Below are 16,768 nucleotides of genomic sequence, written 5' to 3' on the forward strand. Positions count from 1 at the left end.
AACATTGCGCTATTTTATCTGAAAACATTGATTTTTAGATATGATATACAATTACCTGACAGCTAATGAGCTATTCATTCACTAGCTGAAAGCTTTAACATCAATAACCAATCATCTTGTATAATTTCAGTACAATTAAAATAGTTTTTAGGTAATTTATTTGAATATACATAAACAAAACTGACAAAACTAGATTCATTACAAGGGACAAGAGGAGATCGCGTGACCTTTGGACAATGTGCACTAGTCCATGGGCTCAATGAACTACTGAACTTTACGTATAACGGTTGCCATTACAACACCACATTCCCTACGCTCGCCGATACTTACCTTGTGAATTATCAACTGGCTTAGTGCCATATTTCAATGCGATTGTTATTTAAATAAGTTAATTTAATATCCAAGCATGACACGTTAGTTATGCGTTGTGTACACAGACACATTCTTCGTGAACGACCTCAATTAAGTCGCTTTATACGATTGATACTGATAAGTTCATGGCAATAAAGCGAATAAAGAATCTAATTTTAGATTTATGATATAATATTGCTTTTATTATGAACACAATAGAAACTTAAGTCGCTAAAGCATTTTACGTAATTAAATAGTGTACTTGAAACGTCATGGCGATTATAAACGCAAAGTTTATTAAAAATATCTATATTGTGTGTTAAAAAAAAACTAATAAGTTAATTAATATAACAATTCATACTTATCGGATTCAACACAATAGATATTTTATATTTAAATTAAATCTATTTACATTTCATTTGTTTATTCTCCATTTAAACTAATCCCAAGTTTATTAATTAGGGCCTTTTACAAAAAACATGGGTGTTCATCTCTTTAACTTTTTTCGAAAACTGCCCATTGCCATCTGTCATAAACAACCTAAAATTACAAGAAGAAGGAAGAAAGCAATAACTTTGCTTTCTTCCTTCTTCTTATTTCTTCGTTTTTACATTGTATTCAGCCTCGTTTCATAAATTATATATAAAATAAACAGGCGGTATAGCGATAAATTTCCTTACCTTCCATGCTACTCAAAAGGCTTACAGCAGGGATTAAGGCATTCTCGCTTCAAAAACACCAACATTACTCTTAATAAATGAAAACAGTTTTAGATTAATATCATCATTGTATCGAATAAACGTGTAATTTAATTACTTAAGCGTAAATAAGTAGTACGCTAACAAGAAACTTATAGAAAAAAATTTATGTAATTCATAATTGAATATGTGAATTCAACAATTTCTTTCGCGTATTAATTATATACGGCATAGTTCAATGTATAATTTAATTTTCATGTAATATAATTTGTTCAATTAAACTTACTACTTCAAATGAAATTTAAAATATTTTTATTAATGTAGGCATTTATACACTATTTCAAATCTTTTTTTTTAATATTATTATTAATAAGCTACCATCGGCTTGGAATGCTAATCTGCTGAGAATAGCAGGCCAGAAACTTAAAAGTTGCTCTTTTAAATGAAACTTAACAATTTTTAAGTGTATATTCCATCAATCACGTAAATGCGACAACATACCAAATACCATTTCGATCAACTAAAAACTCTTTGATTCTGTAATAAGATCTATTTAGTATACTTCAAATTTTAGAGGTAAAAATGAGAAAAGGAGGATCTAAGATATCTCGAGGAAGTTTATTATACTATGCACTCAGACCCATGAAGAATTCGTTAAGTTTTTGTAAACGAAATTTAGGGCGTTGAGGGTTTATTTTTATTTCTTGTCGGTGTCTATGTGCCGGTCAATATTTTTAATATAACAATTCACATTTTCGTGCTCACACATTATGTTATTAAATATGCACTGAGAAACAAGACTGTTTTTTTTTTATTTTAACGAGGGTAGTTTGCTGAAACTATTTGCTGGGATTTGGCGTCGCTTGCATGTGACCAGATCATGAGCGATTTTCGAAAGTCCATATAATGTGAAATGCAATGAAAGTGGCCTTTGACAGCGAGGCGGCGTGGCAACGTCGCGTCGTACGTATATTTAGCCCGGAACATAAAGCTTCGCTTACAAATTTAATTGCATCGACGATCGCCCGCCGTGCGACGCAAATAGCGACGCCACGGCCCTGAACCTACCCGAACTTTCTCCCGATGCAGTCGGAGGGATGACTCTGGTCTGACGCACGTTTGTGCTTTCTTTGTTGCTAAACATCTAAGCTCGAGATTAAAGTTATTTAATTTATTCACATTACGATAATATATTTTTGACGCATTTTCAAATTCCGCCGGTGTGAGAAATTAAGGCGTAGAGAACGCTTAGGTTAAAACCTCTTTTTGGGTACTTTGCTGCCACAGGGGGCTTCCTAGGAAGCCTCGGCTCGGGCCTCTATATATTAGTTTCACCGGATTCGTATACTTATGCGATCGATTACGATCTACATATTTATTGGTTCTTTTGGGAGATATCGATATTGTGACAATTTTAACCTAATAGTTAACTTATATAACTATAATAAAAATTAGTAAGAGCTGTATTACTAAGTATTGGTTACAATTGTGTGATACCGTGTAATTGAATTATAATTAATAATTATTATAAAAACCGATATTCGCCGTATGCAATTTTGGAAGTTTACATACTTTGATAATTATGACCAAATAATCTTCTTTCTACAAATAAATCATAGCTTTGTTGTAACCAATATCCGGCACTTTCGGAAGATTTGGATATCTTGGGAAGCGTGAAGTCAAGTGAGCAGGCAACCTTGTTAAGCTTTTTGAAAAACCCTGGATCCAATCTGCTTCCTACCGCTGTCTAGCATTTTTATAAAACCATTTTTTTAAGTCAAGTAAATAAATACAAACGGCACAGACATTTGCTATTCTATTAACTCATGGTTATTCAAGCTTTAAACAACGTAACGATATTACAAACACTAACGTAACAATACAAACACTACACTAGCATGCAATACATCTGCATACAAAAATCACATATTCACTAAATATGACTGATTTTGAAAGTTTCATGCAATGCTGACACTTGCATTATAACGTCGTCCGGTTCGTCGGACAGCGCCAAAAGTTGCAGCAGTGATTTTAGCAAATTATTTGTTAAAACATTCATAATCCGCTCGGAATGGTTACCAAACGTCGCTACACTATACGGATGTCGCTACTAAAATAAAATTAAAGACCATTTAATATGTAAAATATATTTTAAATCGGGAAAAATGCATTTAATTACAACAAAGCGACCTTGTATCGTTCCTTAATTTATATTAATTTAATAATAAACATCTATAACCAACATGTCAGCCAATAGACGCCCAAAGCCGTCCCCAGAGTTCGTCACGATAGCCGGACTCACGCTGCCCGTATCCGTGAATTTCTCGTGACCTTGAATATCTCATAGGTTCACTCAGCGGGGGCTTACCAAAGCCGCGTCCACTGGCTCGTGCATGCTATCTAAGAAAACAATTCACGCTTTCAAACAACAACACTTATAGGTATAAAACTTAGCTAGAATATTTATTAGCATAATAAAAGTCACCAAGAATGGTATTGTCTAAATTATACCCTTAAAAGGCAGTGCATACCATACAAACCGGGCGGATGACAGCTAGTAATAATATAAGTTATATAAATGTTATATATGTAAATATCTTCTGTTGTTCAAAGTTCAAAACATTTTATTTCCATAGGTTTTTTTACAATTTCGTTTTAATTATATTTAGATGACGGGACACAAATAAGTTAAAAACTTTTCCTTTAAGGAAGTCGCATCAAAATTTTTTAACTCCAGATCTGGTACCTTAATTATAAATCTAAAAAATAATGTCGGTAAACAAACGCGTTGAAATAAAAGTTAATTGAACAAGTGCGCAGTACCGAAATTGTGAGCTGGCCCACGCCTCCCCACACAGCACGTACAATACACTCGAACACATCTTCACCCGACACCACTGTGCATAATCACGTGCATTTGCAATTCAAATAGCGGGCCACGGCACTTTTTAAGCTTTGCAAATGTAAAAACGTATTGTGCGCGCTCCGAAGTTTTGACGCCTGTGCGCTGTTGAAACTTGGTGCAAGGTCGCGATGCTTAAACTGCGCAGTAGTGAAAGAGACGAAAGGGAATCGGGGGTATTCGGCTGCAATTTATGCGGACATGCGCCGTTGCGTCAATGACGCTCAGGGCCGGACTGCAACTTCAAAGGGGCCCGGAATACTTACCTATCGTGCCCTTTAGCCAACCAGTTTTATTAAAAATAATGTTTACGGACTCACAATATTTGTAAGAAATATACAGTAAAAATGTAATCCGAGAGGCTAGTACGAAATTGCTCTTCCGATGCATTTCGAAGAATTTATATTATTAGAAATCAGTGCCAAGAATATTAAAAGTTAGTGATCTGATTTTATAACATAATATAATAGAACAACATTTATAACAGAATCTTCTTTAATAAGATTGAGATAGACCTGAGAATAGTAAAGTAGACACGGAGCCTACATATTTTACAATAATTGTTATAAAATGCGGGTAGAACTAAAATTATACATAACCATAACATGTATTAAGTTTCAGCACTAAAACTGCGAATTTTTGGACAGATTTCATATTACTGTAACGAAAGTATAAAATCTTGGCTATGAGTAATTTAACATAGGATATGTTGTTTGTGTCTTTTTATTATTATTTAATGAAATAGAATTCTATCACTATTTCTTGAGTCCTAAAAAATCTATCATAGATTTGAAATTTAAGTCAATTGTTATAGACGTTTTACTCTAATGGATTATTGAAAAAATTCAGAGCTTCAATACACTAAGTCATAGAAAAATAGAATAATAATAGTAAAGGGGTCTTCTGGGAACCGAGTTGAGAATCGGGATCTCTGAGACTTAGTATCGAGGACGATAAAATTGATATTAACAAAAAATTGTTTTGTAAATTGGGACTAACTGTTTTGATAGTAACTCACAAAAGGATATATCTTGTATAACACAATTTAAAGAAATGTATTGAAATACTTTTACATTATAGATTGAAATTACATAGACGTTTAATATTGCTTTCTGTTTTATGTAGTTAATAACGTTTAAATATAATCTAGCATAATTATGGCTGTGAACTTACAAAAGGCACAGTTTTGTACTATGTAATATGAAACTAATTTTGTGCAACGTGTATTTAAGGACATTAGAATACTAAAACTATGTGTATTATTGCTATTGTATCGAATTGCTTTAGTACATAAATTAAGCCCGGCCCGTGTTTCAATAGAATCTTGTTGTTTAGTATATTAACGCTATTAAGACGTTAACACTAAAATATTATATTATATATATTAATATTATTAAAACTAAATCTTTTCAACAAAAGCAGGCGTTAACTATTATGTATCATATTATGAATACACTATTGAACAATTCACCCTCCATCAGTTTACGAGTTCGTGCCTGATGAAGCTCTAAAAACGGGAAGTACACTAAGAACCCCCATTGAGGCACTCTACGTAACTGCGTCACGGATTCCTAACTGCGCATTAAACAAATTTTAGTTAAGGACGAGTGACGTAATTTTAAAACCTACCAACAATTATCATGACAATCTTCGGGGGAGGCATATGCCATGTAGTGGGCGTCCATTGAGTGAAGCGATGAAGGCATACTTATATATACTAAGAAAAACTTTTTTTTATTTCATTATTTTTTCAACCATAGGGCGTCGACCAGTAGACATGTCGCCTCAATAAATTTCTGTCAGAACCGGTTGGAAGCGTCCCGCAAGTCTCTAATCTTATCGATCCTAAGATATAGTATTATATCGAATTTACTGAATATTTAATAAATTCGAAGCCCAAATATTTGTATTTTAAAAGCCCGATTCATTTACGCGTAACGTTGTAAGATAAGAGGTTATGTTTCTTCAAATCGTCCTAATTATTGTATATTTATAACTAAAATGATAATTATATTTTTTTATTTATTTAACGTTCAAAAACCGTATAAGTGTATATCAAATATAGATACATAGATTTTACGAAAAATATGTATTGTCAATAGCGTTAGATAGGAACAGTAAAGCTATGTAAAGAAGTGACTCAAACTATCTATTTGTCTGTTTGGTTTAACACAATCAAAATGTCTATATTTGTGTATTTGTATCACTTGACGATACCCTTTAACGGCCTCCCCTCTTCGAGTCTTCACGCGCCACTGAGCGTTATGACTCATGGCGACGCGCCTTACAACGCTTAAGGAACTGTTACGAATAAAAATCACTGGAATTTAAACGAATAAAGAAATATTTGGGTCAAATAAAAATTTACATCATTACGTAAGTTTTATTATAATTGTTTTTGTTATTGTTTAGTGTATACAGTTTTCGAAAACAAATGGATTTTTGACCACAGATGAATGTTTTCAGTAAATCTACGTATAAATGTAACGAAAGGCTTAGCTCTGTTTTGTAAAAACAAATTCCAACATTTCTTAAGCTAGGTAGAATGGAAATTTATTTAAAATATTTATATACAAGAAATGTAACTAGTCAATAGTAATTTTTATCGGATATTTAATAGATTTGTCTGACTGTTCTGGAACATCCAGGAACTGATCGTGTAGCACTCTCCTATAGATTTACAATAGAACCGGTTGGAAGCGGCCTACATGCATTCTGGTTAATAAAGATAAAAAGAAGTGTTGAAAGTATTGACATGAATAAATTAATAAATATTTTTTACAAAAGAAATATTTGTTCCAATACTTAAAGTTTTACTTTCGTCTGTGTTTATTTACTAAATATGTTCAACTGGTGCGGTTAGGTAGAAAAACGCAAACCGTACACAAACTCGCACGCGTAACCTTGGCCTTGGCTTTTTCGATTATTCGTCTCATATTTTTTGTAGCGACAAAACCGCCAGTTATGAAACTTAAGAAGGAAGTACGGAGCCTTAACGATAGTGTCACTTATGTTGGCTCGGTGGGCTCGTCTCAAGGTTACAGCCGACGTGATCAGACTGCTTTTTGTGACAACAATTTCGCGAACCGAATAGACGTCTTCCTGTAAATAAACCAGAGCTGTGTAGCCATTGGTTGCAGCTCTGTAATACGATCAACTGATTTTATTTTATTAGCTAGAACGGAAAGTAATGACGCTTTCTTTAGTTAAATTCACAAGACTAAGTTTTTAAAAAGTTTTTTTTTTTCTAATCAACAATATATGTACCATCGTTTTAACAACCTTTTGCCATCTAGTATATATTATAAATTTTCAATGCCGAAGCGGTAAAAACCAATCGGTTTTTATTTAAATATGTCGACAAAAACGAAATTATTTTCCGGTCCCCCTAATAGATTAACATCTACAATATTATGTGAAATGATAAAACAATAAAAAACACAAGACAATTAACAATTTCAATGATAAGCAACCACAAAATACGCACGATGAGCATAAAAACTATTTTTTGAAAAAAAAAATCAGATCAACCATAAAACTATTTACATACTTAAAATAATTTTAAAAAAATATTATTATATAAAGCTACAAATATACATAATTATATGAATATTCATTTAATGAGAGTTTTTTTTTTCATTAATTACATGTCCAGTCCATGTTTTGTAAAAAGTGTTAATTAACTTAAACCGGTCTGCTATAAACAAAATTCTTAATTTAAAAAAAGTTAATTAGAGATAAATACAATGCATACTAATGCGTATCACAAAAATAAGTAAAAGTCACACGTGAATATACGAGTACAATACACGTGTTCTTTGGATACTAATTCGTTAATGAATATTGACCTCATGTTTCATAACTGATTGGTTACGGGTGCAAAATATTTAAAGAGGTGCATTAAAAGTTTAATTTCTGTTAATTAATGTACAATACACTTTGTTTGTAAATTATTGGTTACAGAAATAATAAATAACGTAATGATGATTTAATAAAAAAAATATTTAAAATATGGTTTACTTTATATTAAAATAAATCATTGTGTACTATCACTCCCTGCAGATCTTGTACTGCCAGAAGTTTTTGGCTTATCGCATTTCAATAGAAAAAAATAGATTAATGCAACATATTCCAGAGCAATCTTATTGTAGGTCAGATTAAGTACAATAGCATTTTAAATAAACGTAATATATTCCTATTTTTAAAATTTATTTTCGGAAAAAAAAGTCCGTGAATAAACAATTATTTAACAATAATCGCATCAATTTTCTTTAACAAAAAATGGCGAACCTTAATAAAGTTGACATCATCGCTTGTTTATTTAAAATACATTTGCAAGCAATCATCAATTCAATCGTTTGCGTCTCGCAATCGCTCTCAAGAGCATTTCAGTTGCACTTTATCATTTATTTAGATAGACTTTGTTGTTCTCTGATTATCGCTAGCGTACTCGCATTGACTTACTATGTTCAAATCACTTATCTTATTATAAACAATGGTCATGGTTGTCAATAAAGCAACTATAAAAAATCTTATTCGTTAATTTTGCACTGAGAGTAAATGAAGAATCATAATAGATAATACGATCATAATTTCTTTAGGCAAAAACATATATTAATATAACTTTTTTTAATGTGACTTAAACTGCTGCCAAAGAGGCATTTATAGGTACCGAGGGTGTGAGAGGTTTTTAACCTAGCAAACCTTTAAGGCTTTCCAGAGAGCCTAAGCTCGGGTTGCTACATACTACAATTTCACCGGATTGGGAGGCTACCGAGTACTTAGACCACTTAGGTAGACGCTCCATGGAGTGGCCAGGTAGATAGACGCCCACGAAGCGACCAGGGAGTGGACTATTACTAGTCAATACAGTAATACCCCGCTTCAAATGCCTCAAAATTTATTCAGGTTTGGACATATTGCAGAGTATAGACAATAATGATGTCTTGACCATCTGTCAAAAAATTAAAAACAGTGTTGGGTGTTATGAACGTATTTTACAAGAACGTAAACAAAACGTTACCCAAAAGACAATAGATGTATCTTTCCGTAAAAAATAAGAGTATGTATTGCATAAAGTGTTCCTAAAATTAAAGTGATTGATTAAAATGATTTGTATTTTTTTGTAATAATTTTTGACTATGTTTAATTATAAACCTCGTTATACGCGAATTTCAGTTAACGCAATATTTTTTGGAACGTATCCCTCGCGTAAAGCGGGGTATTACTGTACTATTATTCTAGCGTCGATTAAGATGATTTTACTGATCATTACATTTCTATAATCTACATGAAAGGACAGAGTTTTGTCTGAAATAATTTAAAGTACAAACAATATTTTAAAAATGTATATATAGGTTATTTACCTTGATTTAAAGTAAACTTATATCCTCCAACAGAACTCGCTTTACAGAAAAAATAAACGAAAAATGTGAAAATAATGTAAATTTTATCTGTGCCCACAATTATTCTTGTCTGATCGTTTTTTTTTTTTTCAATTCATAGCCCGACGTTTTTATGTACGTAATCAAACGCATTGAGAACGTAAAAACATATTTTTTGCTTTTTAAAACTATTTCTATTTAAAACAATCCGCTTATTAAAATTAATGAAAACACATTGATATAATATAAAAATATTTCTTAGAAGAATATCACAGGTTAAAATAAAATCAAAATATGCTACAGCAAATGTATAAAAAGTGGTATTAAAATATAGTTAATGAATAGATAGATATAAACAATTTTAAATAAAACAAAACAGATAATACATTAACCAATATTATCGCATATTTTTCCTCGTTTAACTCTTGTGTCAAACATTTTCTTTGATAGAGACTTTATTAAATACGACTATTAATTTAATGAAAACAAAGGTTACATTTGTATAAAATATAAACATCGCCGTCTGTCCATTCACGACATCAAGACCTTGGTTAAAAACATTCGTATATAAACAGTTACGTATTGTTTCGTTATAAGCAAATGATAAGTAATTAGATGCTTTGCCTAATAATACATACTGTAACCGAGACAAAACACCTCTGCGCATACAAACCGCTTAATTATTTAAGTTTTGATTGCATTCATGAAAATATATTTACGTATACGCATATATAAACCTCAAAAATATAAATAAATACTGCTTAATGGACTTCAAACATGGCCATAGTTTACTTTAATTTTCAACATCTATGGATTTTTTATTCTTTTAATAGCAACTCTGTTAGCAGAATTTAAGCTCACGCTGTTTCTTGTATCATCAAAAATTGTACATCTTTATACCAATAATATTTAAAAAATATCGTCAATATTTTAGGTATCTTTTCACATAGATGTATTACTTAGTATACCACATCTGACACAGTAGAACGTATAGCATTACCTTATTCCTGTTTGAGAGAGCCCTCACTAGTGGTGTAGGCGGGCCACTTACAGTCGGTTGAATGCCCTGGTCATGTTGTTACTGGTACAAAAGAGTTTCACTATGACTTTCGTATAGTGAAGAAAATAACGGACCATTACACTTACCTGCGGACCTCCTTAACTATGAGAAGAAATAGAATTAATCTGCTATCTTCATTAACGATTATTATCACAATCGGCCATTGTTTCGATAGGAAATAGAACAAGTCAAAACTTGTCAAAAATATGTTATAATATTTTTATTTGTTATTGACGTCGTCTTAACATACACGTTATAGACACTTTAATCATATTTTGAAATTAACCAAATAAAACAGAAGGACTGTAAGACACTAATGAAGTAATAAATACATTTGGTTTAGTAAAACTGCTATTAACTTTTAATAACAAATATAGATTTTTGAAATAAGACACGCATTGCGTTACAAAGCAAAAATTAGAGAAAAAAAGTGACAGTTTTCAGTGTTGCTGCTAATGTCTGTGTTGCCAGAATTACATAATATTTAACCGAATAAATTACAATTAAAACCGAAATAATTTAATTATTTTATGTTCTGTATCAAACACTTATTTTAAAATGAAGAATATGAATGTTCGATGAAATTTAAAATTCATGAAATAAAAAAAAGTATAACACGCACAATCGAAGCCGCGTTGTCCCTAAGTGGATTCCACGAGGTTATTTTTCGTCTCGCTTTTATGGGTCAAGACAACTGATAAATAAAAGAGTCGGACGTCATGCAGACTTCGCCCACGATTCAATAAAGCATGACGCTATAAAACCTACAGCTCCTACGCTGAACGCTTGATTAGAGATAGAATTCACATGCTACTTACGACTTGCAATTTCAAGATAAATGTTTTGTAAATGCATATGCAACTGCACAGAGACTATGTTCATCATTACAACTGTAGAAAGTCCACCGCTTGCCAAAGACAGACTACCTGATAGTCTGTGGTCCCCACTAGAGAATCACAGCGGCTATCTGTTCGTAGCGCTATGTGGTTTGTCCACTGCCTCTTAACTTAGCAATCAGCTGAACTATAACGTTTAGTGTCGTCCGTCCACGGACCTCCTCAATTCTGGTTCTATCTCGTAGAGATGCTACTTACTAGGTTACATAACTTTTTTTTAACCATTGACAAATGCTTTGCTCGTCCCCAACTTCACCGGGTTAATTGTGATAGAATACTAAAGGTACTTAGAAGTATTTGCTGTAACAAAGTTAGATTAGCTTTTTAGATCCCTTGGATAGATCTGTTACAATTTACCGGTTTAGTTTAAAATAAGAATGAATGTAAAATCCCATTCATTGTCATATTCGGTTATTAAGTAATTATTCTTGGCCTCTCTATCCATGTAGCCTTATCAAGTTGACTGTGTTGAAATGTTAGAAGGTCTAGTTTGTTAGCCCTTCGCCGAAGGAAATATATTTTAGATTGCCGTAACTTTTATGCGGTCGTATTTAAAATAATTATACCATGTGAACTGTTTTTCAACTCTTAAAATTGGTGTATCACTGGTGGTAATTTATCGATTTATGATGAGAGCAAAAAAGATTTCCATTTGTCAGTTTTTCAAATGTAACTATTTTTTTAAAGTTTTTTGTTCATGATTTTCATACTAAAAGTGACATTATGTGCTGTGTCGATATCAGTGCCATGTCACTTAATACTTTTCGCTGTTTAGCGCTATACATATAAACAGTAATCAAAGTAAGTTTTGTAAACAATTTCAGATCAAAGGAAATCGATACATGACGATAAATCATTTATCCAGGTAAAAAAAAAAAACAACCTGTGAATAAAAAATTGATGAAAACAACATTTAATATAAATTAATGATTGCAACAATCGTCATTATATAAAGGAAATACTTCATTTTGTTTGTCTGCGAGCGTAAATAAAATATGGAGGCGGAAATCGACCGAGGAGTTAAACACGTATTGTGGTCCAATCCCGATATACCGGTCGCATACCGTAATAAATAGCATTTCATTTCGTACAATACAATAAGCCAGTAGCGTCAAAAACCTGTTTCAATAGTAAAAGCTTTAAAAGCTGCGACATTATCGTGTGAGATGCGTTATTATTTATCACAAACAACGTGTTATTTGCGTGTTATATAAATTTCTAGGAGCACGTTGTGGTTATACCCGAAAATTATTGCCATTTGAGAAAAAAAAAATTTAATACCGCGTGTAAATTAGTTTATCTTTCATTCTACTGTAACTCTAAACGGAAAGGAGATTAAACAATACTTTGATGCATTTTTTTCAAAATCATGTGCACACCAATAGTATAACTGCATCCAACTTTAACAAATTTTTAAAAATAATAATTGAGATGTGTTGAAGAAACGTAAGCTCTTGACATAAAGATGCAAATTTTCAAACTATAGCTTTTATGGGTATCAGTATTTGGCAAAATATTTTTAGGTATGTCTAAAAATTTCCAAGAATTTATTTTATTAACTCATACCCTTAAAATGCAGCGAGTGCCACGAGCGCGAAGACAGCTAGTAATATTATCAATTACATATACAAACAATTGTGCAGAATTAGCCTAGCAGTAGAGAATTGAGGCTTGCGATTGCAGGTCGCTTGTTCGCTGTTATTATATATGTCGCACTGTGCAGTATGCATTTAGGATTGCCATGCACTGATGATGGGAACTAGCGTCCTTTGCGAAAATGCGATCGCCAGCCCGTCTGCAGAATATGGCGATTATGGAATATCCTCCTATAGATATCTTTAGAGGACGTCACTGTCTTTCATTAGGCCTCTTTGGGCTGAAACGACGATACAAACTTCTTTTGTAATTACAAAAGAAATCATGTACAATATTTTACCGAAATATAATGAGAGAATTAATTCACAAGTAGAAATCTTTTCTATTTCAAATTGAAAAGTGTTTTATTCCGTAGAGTATAATATTATATTATCTTGCAACTGTGTATATTCTTTATCTTTTAGTTCGTAGTTGTCAATTTACTGAAAATAATATCGTCTTTGATTTGACATTTGAAATATAAGTGTTTACACAATTAAAACCTCAAGTGACTAAGTAAAAGATCAAATTAAACAATGCGGTTTGTCGTAAACAAAGTAATCTCGACTCGTTTATACTTAAAGGGCTTATCGTAGGTGTGCCATTTTTATTTATGCACATATACACACAACAGGAAGTTTGTAATCACTTCGTATCAAATTAATGTATTTATTTAATAAAAACAATACCAGTAAATGTACACATTAATACAATTTCGTTCGTTATCGGAATAAATTCATGGCACCCGCAAGACTATGTTTTTTTAACGATATACGAGCCTGTTACTTAATCTTATAGCCTTTTAGCGTATGAATGGTACATTGTTTTCTTAATTTAGTCGTGTTAATTTAAATATGCGTAAATAACCTCCTCCATAATATTAATAACATGCAGACAATAATTCACATATGTATGTTGACACTTTTTTCATAAAGGAGATTTACAATTGGATTTTCAAGAATAATATTGAGTAAAAAAAAACTCTCTTTAATTTTGCGGGAGAAACCACAACAATTAGAAGAGGCAGCTGGTGGCAATTTCGGGAAAATGCATTTTTGCAAGTGTCGACAGGAAGCGGAAACCAGCTGTGCACCGGAGAGTGGTTAATGCACGGAACCGGTGAAATTGCATTTTTAGGGCTCCTCCAATTTTGGGCAGTGCTCTGCGAATGTACGTAAATTTAACACGGGATAATAAAAAACTTAGTTCTTGGAATATATGAACAACGTGTCGCACTTCTTTTTTAAACATTATCAGTTGGTATAATTTTTTATATCCCTAATGAGTATATAAACATTTAATGTATAAAGAGATTAAATATTTACAAAAAGCTTGAAACCATTAAAAAGGGGGAGACAGGGAAAGTGCAATAAGCGCAATAATTGTTCATTTACAATGGGTATTTAACTGCGTAACACCACTGACGTCGCCTATTCTAGCAATTTAACTCTTTTGATAAATAATTGTCGTAAAAACGAGTTTTTAGGTGCTAGAAATAATGACACACTACTTCAAATGTACAGACTTTTTAATTAATAATGCTTACGGTATGAATGAGAGATTTTTTTTAAAATAAAAGGGTATATACATATTTACATACGTTTTAGTACGCTGAATATTACGATAAAATGTCATAGGCTTTTACACAATTATTGAAAATTACATTATTTTAGGTGAGATATTAAGCAGAAACCTTTACCGAACTTAAGTATATAGCTTTACTCTTTTTAATAAGTATTATATAATTCTTCAATAAAATTAATAAATAACCTCAATTAAAATGTTTGAATAAGAGTAACCAATATTTTTTTATAATTTTATTTGTTGTCTGTTGTAATATATTTTTATTCAGCCATTCCGAGCGATACCTTTTTACATGTAATGAATGCGAGTATGCCTGTCATTGGGTTCGGTTGGTAACCAACTATCTCTCAATTCAAAGCGGGCTAGAGCCGGGGCCGGTTTTCGAACGATCTAGCCGGGGCCCGTAAGTAAGCCTTCAAACCAGTTCCGCGCCAATTATGTGCTGGTGCTATTCGATACGATATAAACAAGCGGCAAGAAATGCATTCAGCACGCTGTAGGCGTTGTAAGTACAAAACATCTTAAGTAGGTAGAGAGATATCTGCGAAGTGCGATATCACGGCATTAACGCCCAGGAAACATGATTCAATTACAATTTTAACCATCTGTTCCTCCTCGTATTGTAAACATGAGGCGACTGGCAACGACATGTTTTCGTTGTAAACGACTTGTCTACCTCGTATTAAATTATTCATGCTTAAAGACAGACGTGTTGATTATAAATAGGCGTATCATACCTATGATTAGGATTTTACGATTATAATGATATATATTATAACAGAAGAAGACGTGGAAGTATTTAAATACTCACCTCACTCTGTCAGAAACGATTTCTGGTTTGGAGTTTCTTTTAGCTGGAGTGATTGCGTGTGGGACAGCGTGCGTGGGACTCGTCGACGGTTCTGAAGGGGCTGACGGAGGTGAGCAGGAACCCGAGCTGGATAGACTGAATGCTCTGGATCGCACGTCGGCCGCCGCCGGTGTTCGGCCCGTTCGCGCTCGTCTGCGACGCTTCTTCTCTTCGTCTGCCCGTATAATCGCACCAGGCGGAGCCCAGTCTAAGTCTTTCTTTAAGTGTCCTCGACCACAACGGCACCCGCAAGCTTTGAATGCCAGGTCGTAACCTTTCTTGGTCCACAGATTCTGATGGCGCTGGCGTTCGGACCAGGAACGCGCTCGGCCACAGGACTTAAGATAAGCGAGCACGCCGGCCTCCCATTGCTCGAAGCACTCTCGGTGCATGTAACGGCCGACGGCGCACGTGTCATTGTTGCATAGCACGCGAACGGCATCTTCAGCGCGAACGGGCTCACGGGGGCGAAGGCACTCGCCGGGTACGCAGCAGCCCTGAGAGTCCTCCGCCTCGCGCTCGCCGGTGGCGCCCTGCCGTCGCGGGGCCATGCTCGACTCGCCAACGAAATCGAACGTGCCGCGGAAAGTCGGAGCGCGTCACGCGAAACACATGCTTACAGGAGCGCGCGCGGCCGACTAATAACCGCGAGTGAACGAAAGCGAAATTTCAAGAGCGCAGCGCGTCGCCGCGCCGCCGCCGCGCCACCCGCTGCACGCGGGGCTGACCTTGCGGAGCGCGGGCGGCGGGGGGCAGCGCACGGGGCCGCGGGGCGCGCGGGAAGGACGAGTGGAGCGCGAGGGGCGCGGGCGTGCAGCGAGGGGCGGGCCGATGCGACCGCCGCGCCGGGTGGGGAGAAAGTGCCTAGCGAATTTTCACTTTCGCGCGGTAGCGGACGCGACAGCGAGAGCGGGCTGCCCTGCGATTGTCAGCCGATGCAAGCTAAGAAAGCTTCATTTCTAAATCCCTATAATAGGGTAAACATATGTATTGCTGCAATTATAATAACTGAGAAGTCTATATCTTGACGATGATATATCTATAGTGGCTCGTTTATTATCCATGATATTATAGCTCTCTGTTGCGATCCTGGCTTAAATTGCATGATACAGCAATGACCAAAAAAGCACATTAACTAAGTTATATGAATAATGTAAGAGGCATGTTCAATCTAAAAATTTTAAACCATAAGATAATTATTAAATAAAATAGCTTCCACTTTTATTGATATTATACGATAATTATAGATAATTCATAATTGAAAATAAAAATACAACTTTCGCGATTTGTATCACTTAGTGATCACTTAATATTGATGGTACTCAGAAAATTTGAAGAGATATAATTATCGTTTCGACCCATACATCACAGTAAGGCATAGGTCTCCCGCAAAAATATCCATGGGGAC

General features: G+C 34.1%; 1 protein-coding gene across 1 annotated transcript in view; it reads right to left on the reverse strand.

The window, feature by feature from the left end:
- heca (headcase) overlaps positions 1 to 15,970 on the reverse strand; it is a 75,932-nt gene extending 59,962 nt beyond the window's left edge. Inside the window, exon 1 of the mRNA XM_068776894.1 lies at positions 15,322 to 15,970. Within this exon, the coding sequence (XP_068632995.1) occupies positions 15,322 to 15,911 (590 nt within the window). The 5' untranslated portion in view covers positions 15,912 to 15,970. The remainder of the gene's footprint in view (positions 1 to 15,321) is intronic.
- Positions 15,971 to 16,768: the final 798 nt, after the last annotated feature.

The sequence above is a fragment of the Battus philenor genome, unplaced genomic scaffold (assembly GCF_028537555.1).
Source record: "Battus philenor isolate CCGP_79_NKW_IND1 unplaced genomic scaffold, ilBatPhil1.0.hap1 SCAF_12, whole genome shotgun sequence".
NCBI lineage: Eukaryota > Metazoa > Arthropoda > Insecta > Lepidoptera > Papilionidae > Battus > Battus philenor.